Source organism: Tiliqua scincoides, chromosome 1 (genome assembly GCF_035046505.1).
Source record: "Tiliqua scincoides isolate rTilSci1 chromosome 1, rTilSci1.hap2, whole genome shotgun sequence".
NCBI classification, from domain to species: domain Eukaryota; kingdom Metazoa; phylum Chordata; class Lepidosauria; order Squamata; family Scincidae; genus Tiliqua; species Tiliqua scincoides.
In genome coordinates, this window is record NC_089821.1 from 234960049 (window position 1) to 234979258 (window position 19210).

The 19210-nt window shown below is 40.6% G+C and overlaps 1 protein-coding gene across 1 annotated transcript; it reads left to right on the plus strand.

Annotated features, from left to right (window-relative positions):
- Window positions 1–35: 35 nt before the first annotated feature.
- Window positions 36–18913, plus strand: SLC30A6 (solute carrier family 30 member 6). Its single transcript, XM_066617845.1, has 14 exons — window positions 36–122; window positions 2097–2183; window positions 3780–3864; window positions 4531–4573; window positions 6245–6310; window positions 6925–7005; window positions 7245–7280; window positions 8030–8124; window positions 10792–10840; window positions 12694–12813; window positions 12897–12999; window positions 14398–14445; window positions 14932–15000; window positions 15247–18913. The coding sequence occupies exons 1-14, from the start codon at window positions 120–122 to the stop codon at window positions 15742–15744; spliced, it is 1383 nt and encodes a 460-aa protein (XP_066473942.1). The 5' UTR covers window positions 36–119; the 3' UTR covers window positions 15745–18913.
- The last annotated feature ends 297 nt before the right edge of the window (window positions 18914–19210 follow it).

Below are 19210 nucleotides of genomic sequence, written 5' to 3' on the forward strand. Positions count from 1 at the left end.
CCCAGCCCGGCCCGGGCCTGACCAATGACACATCAGCTCACGCGCCTGCCGCCTCATCTCCATGGTGACAGGGGAGCCCGCCTTTTCCGGCCCCTTGGGGGAGCCGCTTGTTCCTCAATATGGTGAGTTGGGTTCTATTCACCCCAATGGGGAGGGGGGAGGGGTGCGAGGCGACGGTTAAAGCCTCGTGCAGGGCTGCGCGCGCACACCCACCCAGCGGCACTGCTGGTGTCCAGTGATGGGTTGCAGGGTGTGCCTGTCTGAGGTCCCTCCCCACTGTGGGTCGCCTTCCCCTCCTCTGGAGCAGGGAAGAGGCTCTGGCTGTGTGGCTGGAACCCGTTTCTATAGGCCCTTTGCTGCCTTTTTAGTAGCTGCCAACAAATAGAAAAGAGCTCTACTCTGACCCTTTTCTACACAGGCAGTGTGGAGTAGTGGTTAGGAGGGCCAGAGTAGGGGGTGCAGGCTTTGAACCAGCCCCTGCAGCTGCTCCTTTAGCAGCAGTTGAATCTGAAGTAATTCCAGGAGTAGGTGGTTGCGCTGAGATTAAGATGCTTCACCTTTCTGTATATCAAGTCTCTGCCTAAGCCATTTTTGCCCAAAATATTGTGTATGTGCAACAGGGACCAAATATGTGCACCTCTGGCTGGTCGGAAATGGGTTAAACAGGCAGGGGCAGTCCAGGGTTGGTGGTGATGGTGTTGTAGTGACCACTTTGCCACTGTAGCAAGGAGACTTGGGTTCAAACCCCACTCAGCTATGGTTGCTGCTGAGCATTACTGCCAGCTTAAAAGACCTCATAGGAGTGTTGTGAGGATGATACCTTTGAGGGTCTGTTAAATAAATAAATAAATAAATAAATAAATAACCTGCTCACCCAAGTAAAAGGGTGTGGAGGTTAGAAATGTGGCTGGAAAATTACCGATATGGAGCTATGGTTGTTGTATTGCTGCCTGCCATGCAGCTCTTAGAACACAAGAGCTTAAGAAAAATACTAAACAGTTTGTTAACCCATTTTTGCCCGTCCCACAGGTGTACACATTTCGTCCGTGTTGCTTATATGTAGCATTGGACAGAAATGGCTTAAAATAAATTAGTGGTTGTGTTCATATAGGAGCTGAAAATACTTAATCATTGTATTGAAGATAATTCATCATTGTATTGTGTGTCAATGAAGATTCCCACACCATGGGTTGGATCCTAAGGAGGGGTGGCTCCATGGGGCATGCGGCAGGGATCCATGCTCACATACAGGCCCGCACCTGTGCTTAGCAAACCCCTGAGGCAACAAAGTCTTCCTGCTGCTTACTGAGCCACTATGAGGTAGTGGTGGAAATGTACTTTTGGCCCTCTTTTTCTCTCCTGTACCATTTTACGATTCCCGGATCTCTAGTCTTCCAATGCTGTGTTGGGGGCATCCAGAAATTAATGGCCAGGGAAGAAAAGATGGACTACTGCTGCTGCCTGTGTGTAAGTCTTCCCATAGGTGCCCAACTGGGAAGGCCAATCAGGAGCTGGCCGACGAACTGGAGGGAGTACTTCATTATTGCTGTATCAGTGGCCACTGACATGAAGGTGGATTCACATCTGTATGCTGCTAGACACCATGGTTTTTGAACACCTTGAGATGGTAACTGGTATGCACATGTGCTTTCCAAAGTATGAGGTTGTGTACCATGTGGAGACCATGCAGATCTTTTGCCGCAGGGTCCTCCCAAAACTAGAGCCACTGCTGATCCAAAGTGGTTGGGAGAGAACTTTTGCCACCTTCCATATCCATGGAGGAGAGATTGGGGAACTTTTGTTGTGCGGACTCTCTTCCATTTAAATAGGATCCAAACCCATGGTTCTGTATCCTAATTTTTCAGACTTGTTGATTGTTGTGCTTTGCTCTAGTCAGTCAGCATTCAAAGATGAAAGAGCTTGTCTGATTCCATAAGCAAGTATTGTGCTGTTGTGCCTTTGTTTTTTGCCAATGGCCAAGGCTGGTAGTGTAATATTCTATTACAAAAGAATCTTCAGAGATCTTGTCTTCAGAGATCAAGCTCATTTAATGGGATTGTTGGTAAAGACAATTGTGATTACTTTTTTGTTTGCAGGGAACGATACATTTATTTCGCAAATCACAGAGATCGCTACTTGGCAAGTTAACACAGGAATTTAGATTAGTTGCAGCCGATCGAAGGGTGAGAGTTTTTCTTTTATAATACAGAAACCAAATTCTTGTTCAAATACGTGCCTTTTCAGGAAAATGTCTAACTTGTTGTTTTTCAAGTTTTAAAACACGTATAAATGTTTGTTTTTTGGACTCTTTATCTCAATTTTGATTTTAATTTCAATTGAAATATTCCATTGGGGGCAGTCTCCTATTTTTTCAATTGTTTCATTGAATGGTTTATAGGATTAATGTGTATGAGCTGCTTTGGGTGCTTATTTTGGAGAAAAACAGGTTATAAATTGAATGAATAAATAAATAGATCAGTGAATTACTTTCTGCTTTATGTATCCACATTCTTCTACCCAAATGATTGCTCTGGTTATATCATTGATCTTTTTTCTAAGTGTTGTTTGCTTGCTGACTTCTCTGTCTTGGAGATCTAATTCATATAAACTCCTCGCCCTATACATGAGTAGCTGCAGCCCTTCTTTTAACAGATGTATGCTCACCATTGTATAGCTATTGTGAGCCAAGTGGTATTATACTGTATAGCTGAATCCAGGCTATATAGCTACATCCTACTTTTGTTTATCATCTGAATGGCTGGAAAAAGTACTTCTGTAATTTGTGAAATTGTTGCTGGCTCTCTGTGTCCATTATGTGTATGATGCTACTGCCTCCCCCCCCCCCCGCAATCTCAGACCGATAGCTATTCATGTGAAAGGGAACCAGATTCCCTTTCTGATTCTGGATTTCTCCTGGATCACTTGACCAGTTTTCACTTGTTTCTCCATCTGGCTCTTTCCATGTGTCATTCCTTCAAATTGCTCCTTTAAAGCCAGTTGCTTCTTCCTCCTGCTTACTTGCCTGTTTAAAAAAACAGTTGGGTGAGCAAGGAGCATGGAGTGCAGCATATCCTGAACAGCCCCCCTGCTGCTGCTTCATCTTGACTTCCATTACCTTTCACATGTTCCCACCTGGCCAGATTCAAACAAAGACTGAGCAGAGTGCTTTTCTGTCCCCCACCTGCTCTGCTCTGCTTGTTTGTTTGAACCCAGCTGGTTGGGAACAAGCGGAAGGCAATAGAGGTAAAGTGGAGAGCCCTCTGCTGGCTCCTTGTCCACCTAGCTGAGGCTGGGCAGGCAAGAAGGAGGCAAAGCAATCCTGTTTTGATGGCTTGTGGATGGGAGGTGATCAGGATTGCTGTGGCATCATGCTCTTTTTCTATTGAAATTGCTTGTGAAATTGAAATTTGAAATTTGCTATTGAAATTGCTTGTGGCAGCTGCATTGGAAGATTGCTGTTGCTGCCCCAGTCCTTCTCCTGCATGCTCTTAGCAAGCAAGAAGGGTATTGGAGCATAGGATGAAGCAGCTGGGTGGGTGACAGGCCAGGGGAAGCAGCATACAGATGCAGACACCCCTCATCAGTTTGCTGCTGCCTCTAGTCCACAGCTCAGCACAGCTGCTTTAGTACTCCTCATGGCTGGGTTGGCCCTGTCTGGGATCAGTAAGGGTTTGAAGTTGAGCCCATTCAATATGTATATGTACTGTACTTCAGGTTTGTGTGTGTATCAAGTTTTTCTTTAATTATTTTTCTAAGTTGTTTAACTATTTTCTTCTCAGTCTTGGAAGATCTTGCTATTTGGTGCAATAAATGTAGTATGTACTGGTTTCCTGCTTATGTGGTGCAGTTCTACAAACAGCATAGGTATGTTTTTGTTCTTTAAATGCTTTCCATTGTTGGAAATGTACATGGACTAAGAGCCTACAAATTGGATATTAAGGCTGCCACTTGTAACTGGAGCTGAAAATGACCTTGCCTCTTCTGTTGTCATTTTTGTTCTCAGTTAGGCTTGACACAGACTTCCCTTTCTTTCTTTATGTGGTTTTGTCCTGGTGCTATTATTGTGACAAATTAAATTGAAACTTTAAATTTGTGGATCAGGGTGAATGAGATAAAGATTTTTAAAAACATAATGCTACTCCCTTATCTTTGTCCTTATTGCCCTTCCTGCTGTCAGACCTGGCAACAAGACAGTCCTGATTGCTGTATGCATGGATCCAAACTGAAGGACTGGAACAGAAAAATTCACCCTGCAGCTGCTTCTTGTCTTCCAGCAGCAGTGGATCAGTCTGAGTTTCCAGTATTTGTAGATATTGTATTTCAGAATCCCTTTGGAGCCCTAACTCATAGTTTCACAGTTTAGGTGAGGGTTTTAAAGGGATGCCTCTAGATGGAAAGTGTGTTTGTGTTGAAAATGGTATGTAGTCACATACTATTTTTATTCTTAAAAATAAGCCTATTTTGTAATAGGTAGAAACAGACGTAGAATGTTTCTGTAAGATAATAATGTAAATCTCTTTGTTTCTACAGCTTTAACTGCATATACCTACCTGACAATCTTTGATCTTTTTAGGTAGGGTTGACTTTTTTTAACATCTTGATCCAATTTTGTAATGCTAATGAGAAATGTATATATCCTTTATCCTATTGTCTAAAATCTTAATTAAGGGCAGATATATATATATTTTACTAAATAATAAATATTGCTTCTCAATTGGAGAACAAACTTCAGTTCCCTAGCATGTGCTTTAATGTCCTGATTTGCTCTAACTGTAGTTACATTAACAAACCACAGTTCCCCAATTTTATAAGTATTGGGAACTGTGACTTGTTCTTATAATAAGACATGCCCCTCCTCATGTATAGTAAAATGAAGTGGAGTGGAGAGGATATCAAAAACATATGATCCCAAGACATGCTGTGACTCTTTCTCAGTAATCTAAACTGTTATTTAGATTATCATCTGAACTAGGCTTTTATGTTCCTATCTTAAAACATCAACTTGTAACTCATCAGTAAAATAAAATTGTTACAACTTCATTATGGTGGATGTAATCTAGAAAAAGTATGCTGATGTCCCACTAATCATAAATCAATAGAAGCTTTATGTAGACTTCCCCTGAAATATCTGCTGGGTTGCTTCAAGAGCTGGTATAATGTTTCTGTTAAAACGTTTTTTGTTGTGTTGGAAGAGAAGGGACATCTGATGGAATTCTTCCATTTGCAAATCTACAAAGGGCTTGTTCTTGTGTGGAACATAAGAGATCCTACATCTGAAACCCAGTTCCCTGTCTCCTGTTGTTAATCATGTTGCACTTCTGCTGTCCTGAAGGAGGGTCAATGTGAGCAGCAGGCATACCTGTAGGAAAAGCAGGGAAGGTCCCCATCTTGCTTGTTTCAAGACAGTATAAGCATCACATTTGCACCTGAAATGGGGCTTCGTAGTCTTCTCGATTTGTATGCTCCCAAGCAGTAATGGTGCCTGCATTACTGATACTGTGAGGAGAAAGTGGCAGCACCTTCCTTCCTTTAACAAAGCCTGGCACGTTTGGAGGATAATGCACAGCTGTATTGTGCTCCACCCCACTGAGATCCTTGTTACCAGCTGTTTCTGATCATAATGTGTTTATTTTTTTTATTTTTACTTGTAAAATGCTTTGCATTAGTTGTTTGAAAGGGAGGGCATTCACCTTGCTAAATACATGACTCTAGTAGAGGTGTGCACCGCTTAACAACCGTTTGCTTAACGACAGACTGCATATATGACAATGGTCAAAGCACAATAAAGATGCTCTTAATAAGGCAATCGCGTCTCCTATAGCCTGCAACAGGGTGTCTGTTTACACACAGAGAGGCTCTTAATGCAAAGAAGAGGCAATCTATCTCCAGTAGCCTGTGCAGCCAGCAAGTGTCTTGCAGGGAGTGTCTGTTTACACGACAAAAGCAATAGATTGGATTGAATGTTTACTTAATTACCTAATCAAAGATCAATAGGGATCCGAGAATGTATCCCTGTCATTAAGTGATGCGCACCTGTACTATGTAATCCTTAACTGATAGTAATTTTATTCGGTGAGATTTTTTGAAAGTGGTTTCAGTACCACAGACTGGGTTGAAAATTTTACCGATGCTTTATCAAAATATTAAAGTTATGCTTTGAAGTGCAGGAGTTCTTTAAACTCTTATGAGTTTTTAATAGCTAGATTGTACCTAATTTATTTCAATTGCTTTCTTTTAAATTTAGCTTAATCACATGCTTAATAAATTATTGGGTTATGATGAAGAAGCCCAGCCCAGTCTATTCATTTGGGTAAGTTTCTATAATTCAGTGGTGTTTCCTGTGCCATGAAAATACAACCTAATTATATTTGCAGCCAGCCGTGTCTAAAGATTCATGGCAGGTAACAGATATACAGAAAGAGCAGTTTAGCTATTATGTAACCTCACATTCTTAAAAAGATTAAATGTCCATTGCTGAAAAGCACAAAATCAGCCAGCATTAACGATGAGGATTGTTACAGCCCACCATTCAGATTTTAGGCTGAGGATAGGTGTTGGATTGATTATTTTAGGAAAATGGTACTCAAGAATGTATAAGAGTGACCATATGCAATATATCTGCCAGTCTTGAATTAAAAATAAAAAGATGGGGCAATATGTGAGACTATATTCACATTTTCAGATTTAAATACATAATTCTTAAACAGCTTTATAAAATTTTGTTTCTAAATATCCAGGTTGTTACTGTGCATTGAATTCCTGTTGATTTCAGTGATGAATCATCCAGGATTCCAGCTATACTTATATGACTAGTAGAAAATTTTATGATCCTTCATTCTAATTTGGTACAGTTGTTGGTGGGGTAGTAGCTCAGAATGAATGATATGTTATTGTATTTAAAACATTTGCTTTTTAAAATTTCAGGTTTGAAAGATTTGAAGTTGTAGCAGTCTTTGCCTCCACAGTTCTTGCACAACTTGGGGCTCTTTTTATACTGAAAGAAAGGTAGGAATATATCCTTCTTCATTCTTGGTAGACAGAGAACATTGGCATTTTAAATGTAATATGTCAGTATTTCCAAAGTTGGATGAAAAAAAGAGCAGTAAGAAGAAAAGGGGCAGAAGTGGCATGAAGTTTTATAGCATGCCTGATGTTTGCTGATTTCTCCTGGTAGTTGTGTATATAATGAGTAATATTTTTATTAAGAATAATTTTAATTTGACATAAATTATTATATTTTATAGTGCTGAACGATTTGTGGAACAACCAGAGATTCACACGTAAGATACCATTCTTAATATAGAAGAGTATTGTAGTGAATATCACAGGAATAAAATGTCAATTAATAGTGAGTTCATTTGGCATAGCTTAGGATCTAACCCTGCAGATCTTTTGCACTGTGGCAGTCCAAGCTCCTTCTGTGAAGAAGGAAAAGAGAATTGCATTCTAGTAAGGGTCCTTTTGAATGCACAGTTCTCCTTCTATTCACAAAGGAGTTATTGGCCTCGAAGTGCTGACACTTCAAAGTGTAGGATCCAACCCGCACTTAATAGCACAGATATGTAAATCAAGTTTATGCTGACCAGATAGGTTGCTGTTCACATGACACTGAAATTGTGACAAAGCTCTTTTAATTTAATGACTGAATTGTGTCTGCAGTTATAAATCAACTTGCATAATTAAGTAACTGGGAGAAGCAAATGACTTGGTTTTGCAAAGTTGTGCATTTGCTGAAGAGATCCTAAAGTTCATAGGTGTATGTTATGTAACAGAATATATACCCTTTCATATAAATCTATTTTTCTTACACTTCAACTGTTATGGTAAGGGGGAACTTTCAGTTCCCTTCTGGTTTCAATAATAGTTGCAGGTGTTTTTAAATACAGTTTTGATTAGTATAAAATGTAATGATAAATAAAGGATGACTAGAAAAGAACTAGCTAATGTAACTAGTAATTGTATTTAGCGGCATGTTATGTGGTTGGTGAATGGTGTTAAAAATGAAGATGATTTCCTTCCTTTTTTTTAGAGGTCGATTGCTGGTTGGTACCTTTGTGGCACTCTCCTTCAACCTCTTTACAATGCTTTCTATTAGGAATAAGCCTTTTGCTTATGTCTCTGAAGGTATGCAAAATGTGAAAGAAAAATAATCAATGCTACAATCCTGTACCCACTTTCTTGGGAATAAGCTCTTTTAAACACAATGAGACTTATTTCTGAGTTGACATCTCTTATATGCTGTAAGAGAAATTGGCAAATATTCCTGTGTCCATAATTTTGGTTTGATTTATTAGCTATTATTTGTTGTTGCAACAGTCTCCTCCCCTTCTTTTCCCTGTCTGAGTCTTCTGGCATATGTAGAAGAAATGGAACTTCTCTTATTTGTTTTAGAATGTGGGAAAAGTAATAAATGGCAGGGGTTATTCCTACCTTGATCTCTTGACTTTGGAGAAAGTATAAGATGTGAGATATGAGAGTTTCAGGGGTGGGAATCAGAGATCTGTGTGTTCTGAAAGGCCATAGCACATACAAGCTGACAAATTGCAAGAAAATAACACAGTTGCCGTGCACATGCCTTTTTCTAAATGTGCATTGTTAAATAGTTAAGTGTTTGATTTCAGATATATAGATACTTGATAAAATTTTTTGCCAAGTAATCAAGCTCCAATTATCACTTCACCTTATCTCCAGGTCAGTCAGAGGGCAGAGCCTTTCAACTCTGAAAAGTTTTCTTGAGTTTGTTTCTATAGTAACTTTTCTGGGAAATTCCAGCCAAAGTTAACTTTTTATTCTTCTGCAACCTGGTTCCTTTTTGCAAATGCATTTGGCAAAGGTCTCTTTTTTCAACACCAGGATCCTCCTTCCATTTGAAATAAAGTCACAGGCTACAACTCAGTGCACTATTATTTAAGAATAACTCCCATGGAAAGCAGTGGGTCTACTTCTGAGTAAAAAGGTTGCAAATATATGCAGCTGCATCTCTCTGCTATGAATTGAATTGCACAGTCCCAGTTATGTGGTATGGGTTGTGTGTTATATGTAGAGTTTCTGGCTTAACACACCAGACACCTTAAAGGTGGATTTGATTCATGGTTCTCCTGCAGTGGTTCCCAAACTTTTTCTTGGGATATCTTATGGAAATGGCTTGCATATCTCTTGGCAAGCCATTTCCATAAATTGTGCCCTTCATATTAGCAAAATGTTTGTAATAATACAAGCCCTCCTCTCAGACTTCATGTATTCATCACATATTTTCTCTTTTCATCTGTTTGAAGAACAGAAGACTCTGCCTCTGCACTGTTTTGCACCAGAAGTGTGCTGAGAAATTCTGGGTGATTGATCACTTTTCATATTATGTTTCAGCTTTTTTACTGTGCTGGTTTTCAATCACTGGTTCATACATGAATTGATGACCAAAAACTAGCTATTGGTGGGGCTTTCACAGCCAGCTAGCTACCTCCCTTCCTGCCATGCTGGTCCTTGCAAGGCATTCTGGAGCACAACCTGCTTTTTTCTGCCATTCTGCCATTCTTTTTCAAGTACCCCTAAAGGTATTGTTGAGTGTCCCTGGGAGTACATGAATACCAGGTTAAGAGCCACTGTTCTACTGGTATGTTGCTTACAGTGCACTTACTCTGATAGTGTTTACAAAAAGGTGGTGAAGACCACCTTTGGCAAATATTCCTGTGTCCATAATTTTGGTTTGTCTTATTAGCTGTTATTTGTTGTTGCAACTGTCTCCTCCCCTCCTTTTCCCTGTCTGAGTCCTCTGGCATATGTAGAAGAAATGGATCTTCTCTTATTTGTTTTAGGATATGGGGAAAGTAATAAATGGCAGGGGTATTTTAAAAGAATAAAAATGTATCTTATGATCTTTTACGATGTTTTTAATAAATTAGAGGCTACAGTTCTTAGGTAACAGTTAGTGGTAGGTTATTTTTCAGGATCTGTCCTAGGGTAAAATCAGACAAAACTATAGTCAGATACCCCCCAAGTTTAACCCCCGACTTATCCGAGGGTCATAGGAAATTCCATGATATTTTTTTACTCAAAAGCTGCCCTCGACTTATCTGTGGGATTGACTTATAGGCAAGTATCTGCGGTAATCTAGTGGCCCAATTCTGTGGTCATTCTGACATTGGGCTTAGACTTGAAAGATCCAGGTTCAAATCCATGCTAAGCCGTGAATCTTTCTGGGTGACCTTTAGCCAATCATTATCTTTCTACCTAACGTACCTCACAAGGTGGTTGTGAGGGCAAAAAAAGGAGCCATGTATTCCACCTTGAGCTCCTTGGAGAAAGGGTGGTATAGAAATGTGAAAACTAAAGAATGCGCACTTCTGTGTCCCTGCTTACGCTAATGTAAGCTAGTTTCTTTCCTGCTGTTGACTAGTAATCATAATTTTAGTTTGTAATGTTAGAAGAGCACTGTGTACTATGCAGGTGCTGTGGCTAAGTGGATTTTGCTGGTGCAAGGATACATGTATTTCATCCTATTCACTTTTATGCAGATCTGACTAGAATATAGGATTGTACTTGTAATTTGTTAGACTAATTTTTAAAAATGCAGTGGTATAAACATGCCTGAGCATGCTAATAGCTGTTACCTGGCAGAGGAAGGGGCATTCGTACTGAATGAGAATGCCGTCTTGCACCAGCCTCTTGCACCTTAGATAGATAAAATTTTAATGGAACCTCCTTGAGATTCTATGACTGAACACAGATTTAGGGTGATGTCTGAATCACAATGAGTGTTCCTTTAATGATAACCAAAGCTACTTTTTTGTATAGCGGCAAGTACAAGCTGGCTTCAGGAGCATGTTGCAGATCTTAGCAGGAGGTAAGAGAACATTTTATAATACATTTTGTAGGTATCAGCAAGCCCTGGCTCTTGACCCACATCTGGCCCCCTCAGTATTGCCTTCTGGTCCTCCAGTTGCCAAGCCAGGGAGAAAGGGTTTATGGAGCAAACAGAGACTGGCCTATGAATCTTGTGGATAATATACTTTGACGAGATACAGGTTACTTCTAGTTTGCCTCCAATAGTAAAATTTCTCGCTGGTGTGTGTGTGTGTGTGTGTGTGTGTGTGTGTGAGAGAGAGAGAGAGAGAGAGAGAGAGAGAGAGTGAGAAAGGTGTACAAGTTACTTCTGCCTAATTTTTGCCAATTTCCCCCCATCCTGCTTTTGATGGATCCCATGACCCTCAGGGGCAGATTTTGAGGGGGACGAAGGGCCGTGAAGTAGGGAGGAGGGAGTGGGAAAGCCCTTTTCTGTGAGCAGACGTGGCTTCTCTGGATCCAGCCTGAGACGTTCAAAAGATAAGGTAGTCACAACTTCTGTGTTAAAAATATTCCATTTGCTCTAGCTTTGAGGCATAGTTTAGAAACTGACATACTTATTAAGCCATCTCCCATCTGGTCTCTTGAGGGGCAGGTTCCTGGAAAATGTTTCAGGCCACATTTAAAGAATTTTAAGAAATTTAAAATTTAAAGAAATTTAAAAATGCAAGTTCAAATATGTTCAGAATTTGTTTCAAACTATGTTAAAGCCTCCTAATATATTTTTGAAATATCCTTTTCTAACTAGCGAGACTGTTTCTGTTTTGTGTGAAAGAAAACTGAGTCTGGACTATTTCCTGGTGTGGCTCTCTTGTGTTGTGTTGCTGTCATATCTGAGCCATTTGTATATATGGAGTGCTGTTCTGCTTCTGCCACCAGAGTCTGATTTAGTAGAATGTTGCCTTCCTGCCTTGTTTGCTCATAGCATTTCCTCCCAGATGGAAAGATGGTTGTATTTTCCTTTGAGGGGGCTTAGCAGAGAATCTCTGCTTAGTCTGCAGAAGACTGCAATGCAACTTGTGATCAAAGTCATAAGAAGATCTTTGTTGGAGATAGTGAGAAGGATACTTGATAGCATTTGTCTATTTTGATTGACATATCTTAATACCTTACTTTGAAATAGGATCTTGCATTGGTCTACATGGAAATGAATTTTCCAGTAACCAAATGTCCGTGTCTCTCTCCCACCACCCCCTTCTGCTAACTATCAGGTGGTAGAAATGAACAAGTTGACTTTGCTACATCCTACATTTTTTTTTTAATCCTTGAATTCATCCTAAGTCAGAGGTTCCCAAACACATCAGTCACAACTCACTAAGGGAACTGGAAGAGGTCCATTCTCCCCTAAGTGGTGTGGCCCGGAAATGGGTAACCTGACAGTGCCTCAGCGATAGTGGTGCACCTGGGAACAAGGTTTTTTTTTTTCAAAAAAAACTTATCTGGGGAGTGATGCTGGCCTCTGGGAGGTCCAGGATTCTCATAGCCCCTTCTGCGGGTCTCACCACTGCTCCAAAGAGCTCCGATTGCCAATTGGAACTATTTGGAGGAACGGGGAGGCTCACAGAGGAAGCTGCAAGCCTCCTGGATTCTCCCGGAGGCCAGCACGACCCCCCTCCCCAGTTAAGTTTTTAAAAAGCTTTTGCTCCCGGGTGCACTGTGATCGTTGTGATATTGTTAGGGAATTTCCTGCCAATACTTACTGCAATCCCTGTGTCCAAGACAGGTCCAGTTGCATCTCTTGCAGCAGAGAGATACTGTAAGAGTCAATAATGTACATAAGAATGGGGTGCGTTGCAAACTCAGATGCCTGTACTTAAGATTAGCAAATTCATTTTATTTCATGCTTTCTCCTAGTTTGTGTGGTATCATTCCGGGGTTGAGCAGCATCTTTCTTCCACGAATGAATCCTTTTGTACTGATTGATCTTGCAGGAGCTTTAGCTCTTTGCATTACGTATATGCTAATTGAAATTAAGTAAGTATGCTTGAATTTAGCAATAGTATTTATAGATATTGAAAAACAGGTACGTCTTCTAATATTGCACTTCTTTGTTTCAGTAATTATTTTGCTATAGATACTGCCTCAGCAGTAGCCATTGCCTTGATGACATTTGGTACCATGTATCCCATGAGTGTCTACAGTGGAAAGGTATTACTTCAGGTAAGATGACAACAGCCAGTGTAGTAAAATGTTAAGCCAGGACTGGCATTGCACCTTCTATTCAATAAAAGAGCTGCCAGAAACAGCCAAATACATTTTTATCTGTATCTGGCGAAACTCAAATATACATTGTAGAATATTGGTTTACAGAAGGCAGTTTTGAACCTTTTAACGTTATTTGGGAAAAAAATTGGCTTTTGCTTTGTGAAATGTTCAAAAAAGTGTTAATATAGAAAGAAACTTGCTGAAGAAAGCACGTTTATGAGAAGGTTCAAAGTACTGAATTATAGTTCCTTCCACATGAACTAATTGCTGACAATATACCAATTAAGAGCAAAGATCTTGATACTACTTTGTACATGATGAAAAGCTGCACAAAGCAGAAGTGTAAAAAATGCTCCCAAGAGGAAACTAGCAATCTAAGGAATGATTTCCTCAAGCAGCGTAGCTTTTGGCTTTTCCTGCCCTACCATTTATTGCTTTGCATTTATAGGCCCATTTCCCTTGTGCTTCAGTCCTTCTTTCCCAGTCCCTTTCATCCCAAATTAATGTGTAAACTCATTCACAAGAGATAATTCTTAAACTACTAACAGAACAACTGTTTAGGCATAAGTCAAGATATGAAGTTAAACTTCAAAAAGCTGAAACATAGACAGAGTTCTTGTCAAGACTAATTAGAAAATCATCTAAAGAAAAATTGCCTAAGACTCTTTAGAGAGACATCTACTTAATACATAGGGGGGGGGGGAAAAACGATTATGTTTCTTTTGAAGCAGAGGGCATTTACTATGTACCAAATGGGGAGGAGATATTTTTTCTATTAGGGATAGTGGAGAAGATTTGCAAGTAAAATGTATTTGACTACCATCAGTTCTGTATTCTTGTGACTTGTTTCCAAAAATTTTTAAGAATAGGTTTAGGACGTTACAGTCAATTTCGTATGAGGCTTAAGGGTACAATCTTAACCTGCACCAGTACACGCAGGCTGCATAGCCTACACAGTTTGGGAGGCTGCTGGAGGTCACCTCGGGGTAAGGGGGTATTTGTCAAGCCCCAGCCTGCTATATGGGGCTACTCAGATCTCTGCCAGCTATTTAGCTGGTGCAAATCCAAGCAGCCTGTGTAAGGCTTCCTCGGCCAGGGACAGGGTTTAGGATACGGCATGATCTTTAATGTTATTATTTGATGTGATAATGTTAACAATCTTTCACATTGGTTAGCAATAATATTACTGAATAGAAGTGGAAGGGGAATAACCCAGGGAGAAAGGGATCTGACAATCCATAACATTTTCTACAATTACTGGCCTGATCATAAGCTTAGTATAAACTTCTTGTCTTATAGTTTTTCTTGTAACAAGGTTAAAGAAAAAAAATTAATTGTATTTTGTTTTTCCAGACAACACCACCGCATGTGATTGGACAGTTAGATAAACTTATAAGAGAGGTAAGTTTGGTATACATTGTTATACTTGTACAAAACGACCAGTGCTAAAGTTCTCTTCTCTCAACCCCCCCCCCCCACACACACACACAATGTGTTCCTGAAAAACACTCTGGCCTTGAGGAGAGAACAGTATTTCCTTCTACTGGTAATCCTTCACACCTCATGAGATGCTACTGTGGAGGGTCCCCTGACCTTGTGGGGATGGTGTGTTTGAGAGGTGGCAGTTAGAGAAAGAAACTGCAGTTTCTTTACTCTTTTTTAAAATGCTGATTTGGAAAGCTGTTCTTGGAAGCTGTCTGAGACAGGTGCCCCTGAAATCAACAACTGTTCTGAAGAAACAGAGTTCATTTTGATAGGCAGGAAATCTTTGTGAGAGATTGCGTCTTATACATCTAGTGCATAAGTGAACACACCCCCTCAAGTGAAATGAGGTGGAGGGGGTGGAAATGTGCTTTTAAAAATGTACCATTTTGTGTATTGAGCTAGGTTTCTACTTTGGATGGAGTATTAGAAGTTCGAAATGAACACTTCTGGACATTAGGATTTGGGACTCTGGTATGTATGTTTTTTTCCTCCCCAGAACAACAATTTTCTTTAAAAGCAAAGCATGAATCAGTCCTACTGAACCATAGTTCAACAAATAAAATCCACTAGTTTCTCATGTAGATTGAGGTTATATTATGTAATATGTTAGTATGGAAACTATGTTATGCAGTATCTACTATAAGTGTTGATGTCCACTACCAGACTCAAATCTTAACTTTCAAGGGACTGATGAGCTTACTTTTAATTTCTTTTTAGGCTGGATCAGTCCACGTGAGAATTAGAAGAGATGCCAATGAACAAATGGTGCTTGCACATGTGACTAATCGGTTGTATACTTTAGTATCTACCTTGACTGTTCAGATTTTCAAAGACGATTGGATCAGGCCTACATTGACTTCTGGACCTATTGCAAACAATATACTGAACATTTCAGATCATCACATCATTCCAATGCCACCTCTAAAGTCTTCAGAAGATTCTAACCCCACTACATCTACTCCAGCTAAACTAACCAGCCCACCTCCAGAATTCTCATTTAACACTCCAGGAAAAAATATGAATCCGGTCGTTTTCCTGAACACTCAGACAAGGCCCTATAGACTAGGCTTCAACCGTGGAACTGTACCTTACAGCAGTATGTTTACTCAAGGATTTGGAATGCCAGGAATGGGGACAACCCAGGGATTCAGGACTGGCTTAATAAATGCCCCACACAGATATGGAGCTGGCAGTCGAGGACAGTTCAGACCCTAGCAAACTATTTCCATATTTATTGTTTGAATTTTTGTTTTTTTCACTTGTTGTAGTGCTCACCTTTTTACAAGACCAATTTTCTGGATGACTGGGAGAAAATGTTTTTCCGTAATCTTGACATAAGTTCATAGTTTCATTTTCATTTTTGATGCAGTTCTTCTCATAAAGCTCTAGCTTTATGAATAGTGAGCTTACTCCATTGTTTACTAGTGATTGCAATATAATATGAATGGAACTCCTGAAAAGAACAGATCTGCAACAGAGTAAGATCCTTCTCATAACCTGATGATTATTAAGGGACTGTTATTGTTAACATAAAATTCTATTATTATTTTTCAAAAACTTTGGTGCCTCTTTGATGCAATCCTATGATCATTTTGAGAGATACATTTTCCTTGGGTGGAAAAGTAATTCACATAAAAGGGTCCACTTGAAGGTCAACCAGACTCCTAAAATTCATTTTGACATTATGAGATAATTATTTTATATATATTGATGCCAAGTTTATAAGAGTTTTGACAATTCTTCTGTGGTCATAGTTATTGCAGGTTCATTTTTTATGTGACCCTTGACTTCCACCCAGTGAACTTCCCTCAAATGAGGAGGCTGGTTAGAAGGAGGTTGAAAGGGAAGGTAAAAAGAGTCCAGTCTCTACAGAGAGCATGGAGGTTGCTCAAATCAACAGTAATAGAGGCCCAGCAGAAGTTTATACCACAAAGGAAGAAGGGCTCAACTAAGTCCAGGAGGGTGCCCGCATGGCTAACCAGCCAAGTTTGAGAGGCCGTAAAGGGCAAGGAAGCTTCCTTCCATAAATGGAAGTCTTACCCTAATAAAGAGAATAAAAAGGAACATAAACTGTGGCAAAAGAAATGTAAGAAGTTGATACGGGAGGCCAAGAGAGACTATGAGGAACACATGGCCAGCAGCATTAAGGGGAATAATAAAAGCTTCTTCAAATATGTTAGAAGCAGGAAACCCGCCAGAGAAGCGGTTGGCCCTCTGGAAGGTGATGGAGGGAAAGGGGAAATAAAAGGAGACTTAAAGATGGCAGAGAAATTGAATGAGTTCTTTGCATCTGTCTTCACAGCAGAAGACCTCGGGCAGATATCGCTGCCCGAACGGCCCCTCCTGACCGAGGAGTTAAGTCAGATAGAGGTTAAAAGAGAAGATGTTTCAGACTTCATTGATAAATTAAAGATCAATAAGTCAGTGGGCCCTGATGGCATCCACCCTAGAGTTATTAAGGAATTGAAGAATGAAGTTGCTGATCTCTTGACTAAAATATGCAACTTGTCCCTCAAAATGGCCACGGTGCCAGAGGATTGGAGGATAGCAAACGTCATGCTGATCTTTAAAAACGGAAAGAGGGGGGACCCGGGAAACTATAGGCCGGTCAGCCTAACATCTATGCAGGGTAAGATGGTGGAATGCCTCATCAAAGATAGAATCTCAAAACACATAGACAAACCAGCCTTGCTGAGGGAGAATCAGCATGGCTTCTGTAAGGGCAAGTCTTGCGTCACAAACCTTTTAGAATTCTTTGAAAAGGTCAACAGGCATGTGGATACGGGAGAACCCGTGGACATTATATATCTGGACTTTCAGAAGGCGTTCGACACGGTGCCTCACCAAAGGATACTGAAAAAACTCCAGTCAGGGAATCAGAGGGCAGGTCCTCTCCTGGATTGAGACCTGGTTGAAGAGCAGGAAACAGAGAGTGGGTGTCAATGGGCAATTTTCACAATGGAGAGAAGTGAAAAGTGGTGTGCCCCAAGGATCTGTCCTGGGACCGGTGCTCTTCAACCTCTTCATAAATGACCTGGAGACAGGGTTGAGCAGTGAGGTGGCTAAGTTTGCAGATGACACCAAACTTTTCCGAGTGGTGAAGACCAGAAATGATTGTGAGAAGCTCCAGAAGGATCTCTCCAAACTGGCAGAATGGGCAGCAAAATGGCAGATGCGCTTCAATGTCAGTAAGTGTAAAGTCATGCACATTGGGGCAAAAAATCAAAACTTCACATATAGGCTAATGGGTTCTGAGCTGTCTGTGACAGATCAGGAGAGAGATCTTGGGGTGGTGGTGGACAAGTTGATGAAAGTGTTGACCCAATGTGTGGCAGCAGTAAAGAAGGCCAATTCTATGCTTGGGATCATTAGAAAAGGTATTGAGAACAAAACAACTAATGTAATGCCGTTGTACAAATCTATGGTAAGGCCATAGCTGGAGTATTGTGTCCAGTTCTGGTCGCCGCATCTCAAAAACGATATAGTGGAAATAGAAAAGGTGCAAAAGAGGGTAACTAAGATGATTGCTGGGCTGGGGCACCTTCCTTATGAGGAAAGGTTACGGCATTTGGGCCTCTTCAGCCTAGAAAAGAGACGCCTGAGGGGGGACATGATTGAGACATACAAAATTATGCACGGGAAGGATAAAGTGGATAGAGAGATGTTCTTTACACTCTCACGTAACACCAGAACCAGGGGACATCCACTAAAATTGAGTGTTGGGAGAGTTAGGACAGACAAAAGAAAATATTTATTTACTCAGCGTGTGGTCAGTCTGTGGAACTCCTTGCCACAGGATGTGGTGATGGCATCTGGCCTGGACGCCTTTAAAAAGGAATTGGACAAGTTTCTGGAGGAAAAATCCATTATGGGTTACAAGCCATGATGTGTATATGCAACCTCCTGATTTTAGAAATGGGCAATGTCAGAATGCCAGATGCAAGGGAGGACACCAGGATGCAGGTCTCTTGTTATGTGGTGTGCTCCCTGGGGCATTTGGTGGGCTGCTGTGAGATACCGGAAGCTAGACTAGATGGGCCTAAGGCCTGATCCAGTGGGGCTGTTCTTATGTTCTTATGTGTCTTCTATGTTTGACAGTCTGCTGGGAAATAAAGAACAGAATTTAAGAGTTCTACTTTTAAGCGATTGTTAATCTTGTTTGAATAATTCAAGGGGATACACTGGTGTGTAGAATGAATGCTTTGGTTAACTCACCAGGTGCCTGATGTGTAGTATTAAAAACAGTCTTCAACTGTTGTCACCTGGGAGATGGCAAAGTACATACACTTCTGTGTTGCCCTTCTATGGTTTTTCCATAAAGAGGTAATGATATTACCAAAGATGGTATGGATTATTGGAATTTGATTAAATGGAAAACATGCAACCATTGTGGCTTATTCTAAGTTAAATAACTCATCACCAGGCAGAATGCAAAGTTTGTATTCTCTGGGGGCCTACACCAGAGATCACCAAACAGGAAACCTCTGTGTCCCCCAAAAGCCCTCCCCATCCGGAGCTGCGCTTACCGTTCTGCCACAACGCTGTGTGTCTTTCAAGCTGGTCTGGGCACAGGGATGCAAAATGGTAAGCGCTGCTCTTGGGGGGGGGGGTTTCCAAACCCCAGATCTGGCCCATGGATTGGGGTTTGGAGAGCCTTGGCCTAGATCAATGTAAGTTGGTA

Bases quoted from the DNA above. Each gene is read 5' to 3' on its own strand.
- SLC30A6 (XM_066617845.1), top strand. The intron at 6,311-6,924 runs GTAAGTTTCTAT...TTAAAATTTCAG, and splicing joins AGCCCAGTCTATTCATTTGG to GTTTGAAAGATTTGAAGTTG. The intron at 12,814-12,896 runs GTAAGTATGCTT...TCTTTGTTTCAG, and splicing joins TATATGCTAATTGAAATTAA to TAATTATTTTGCTATAGATA.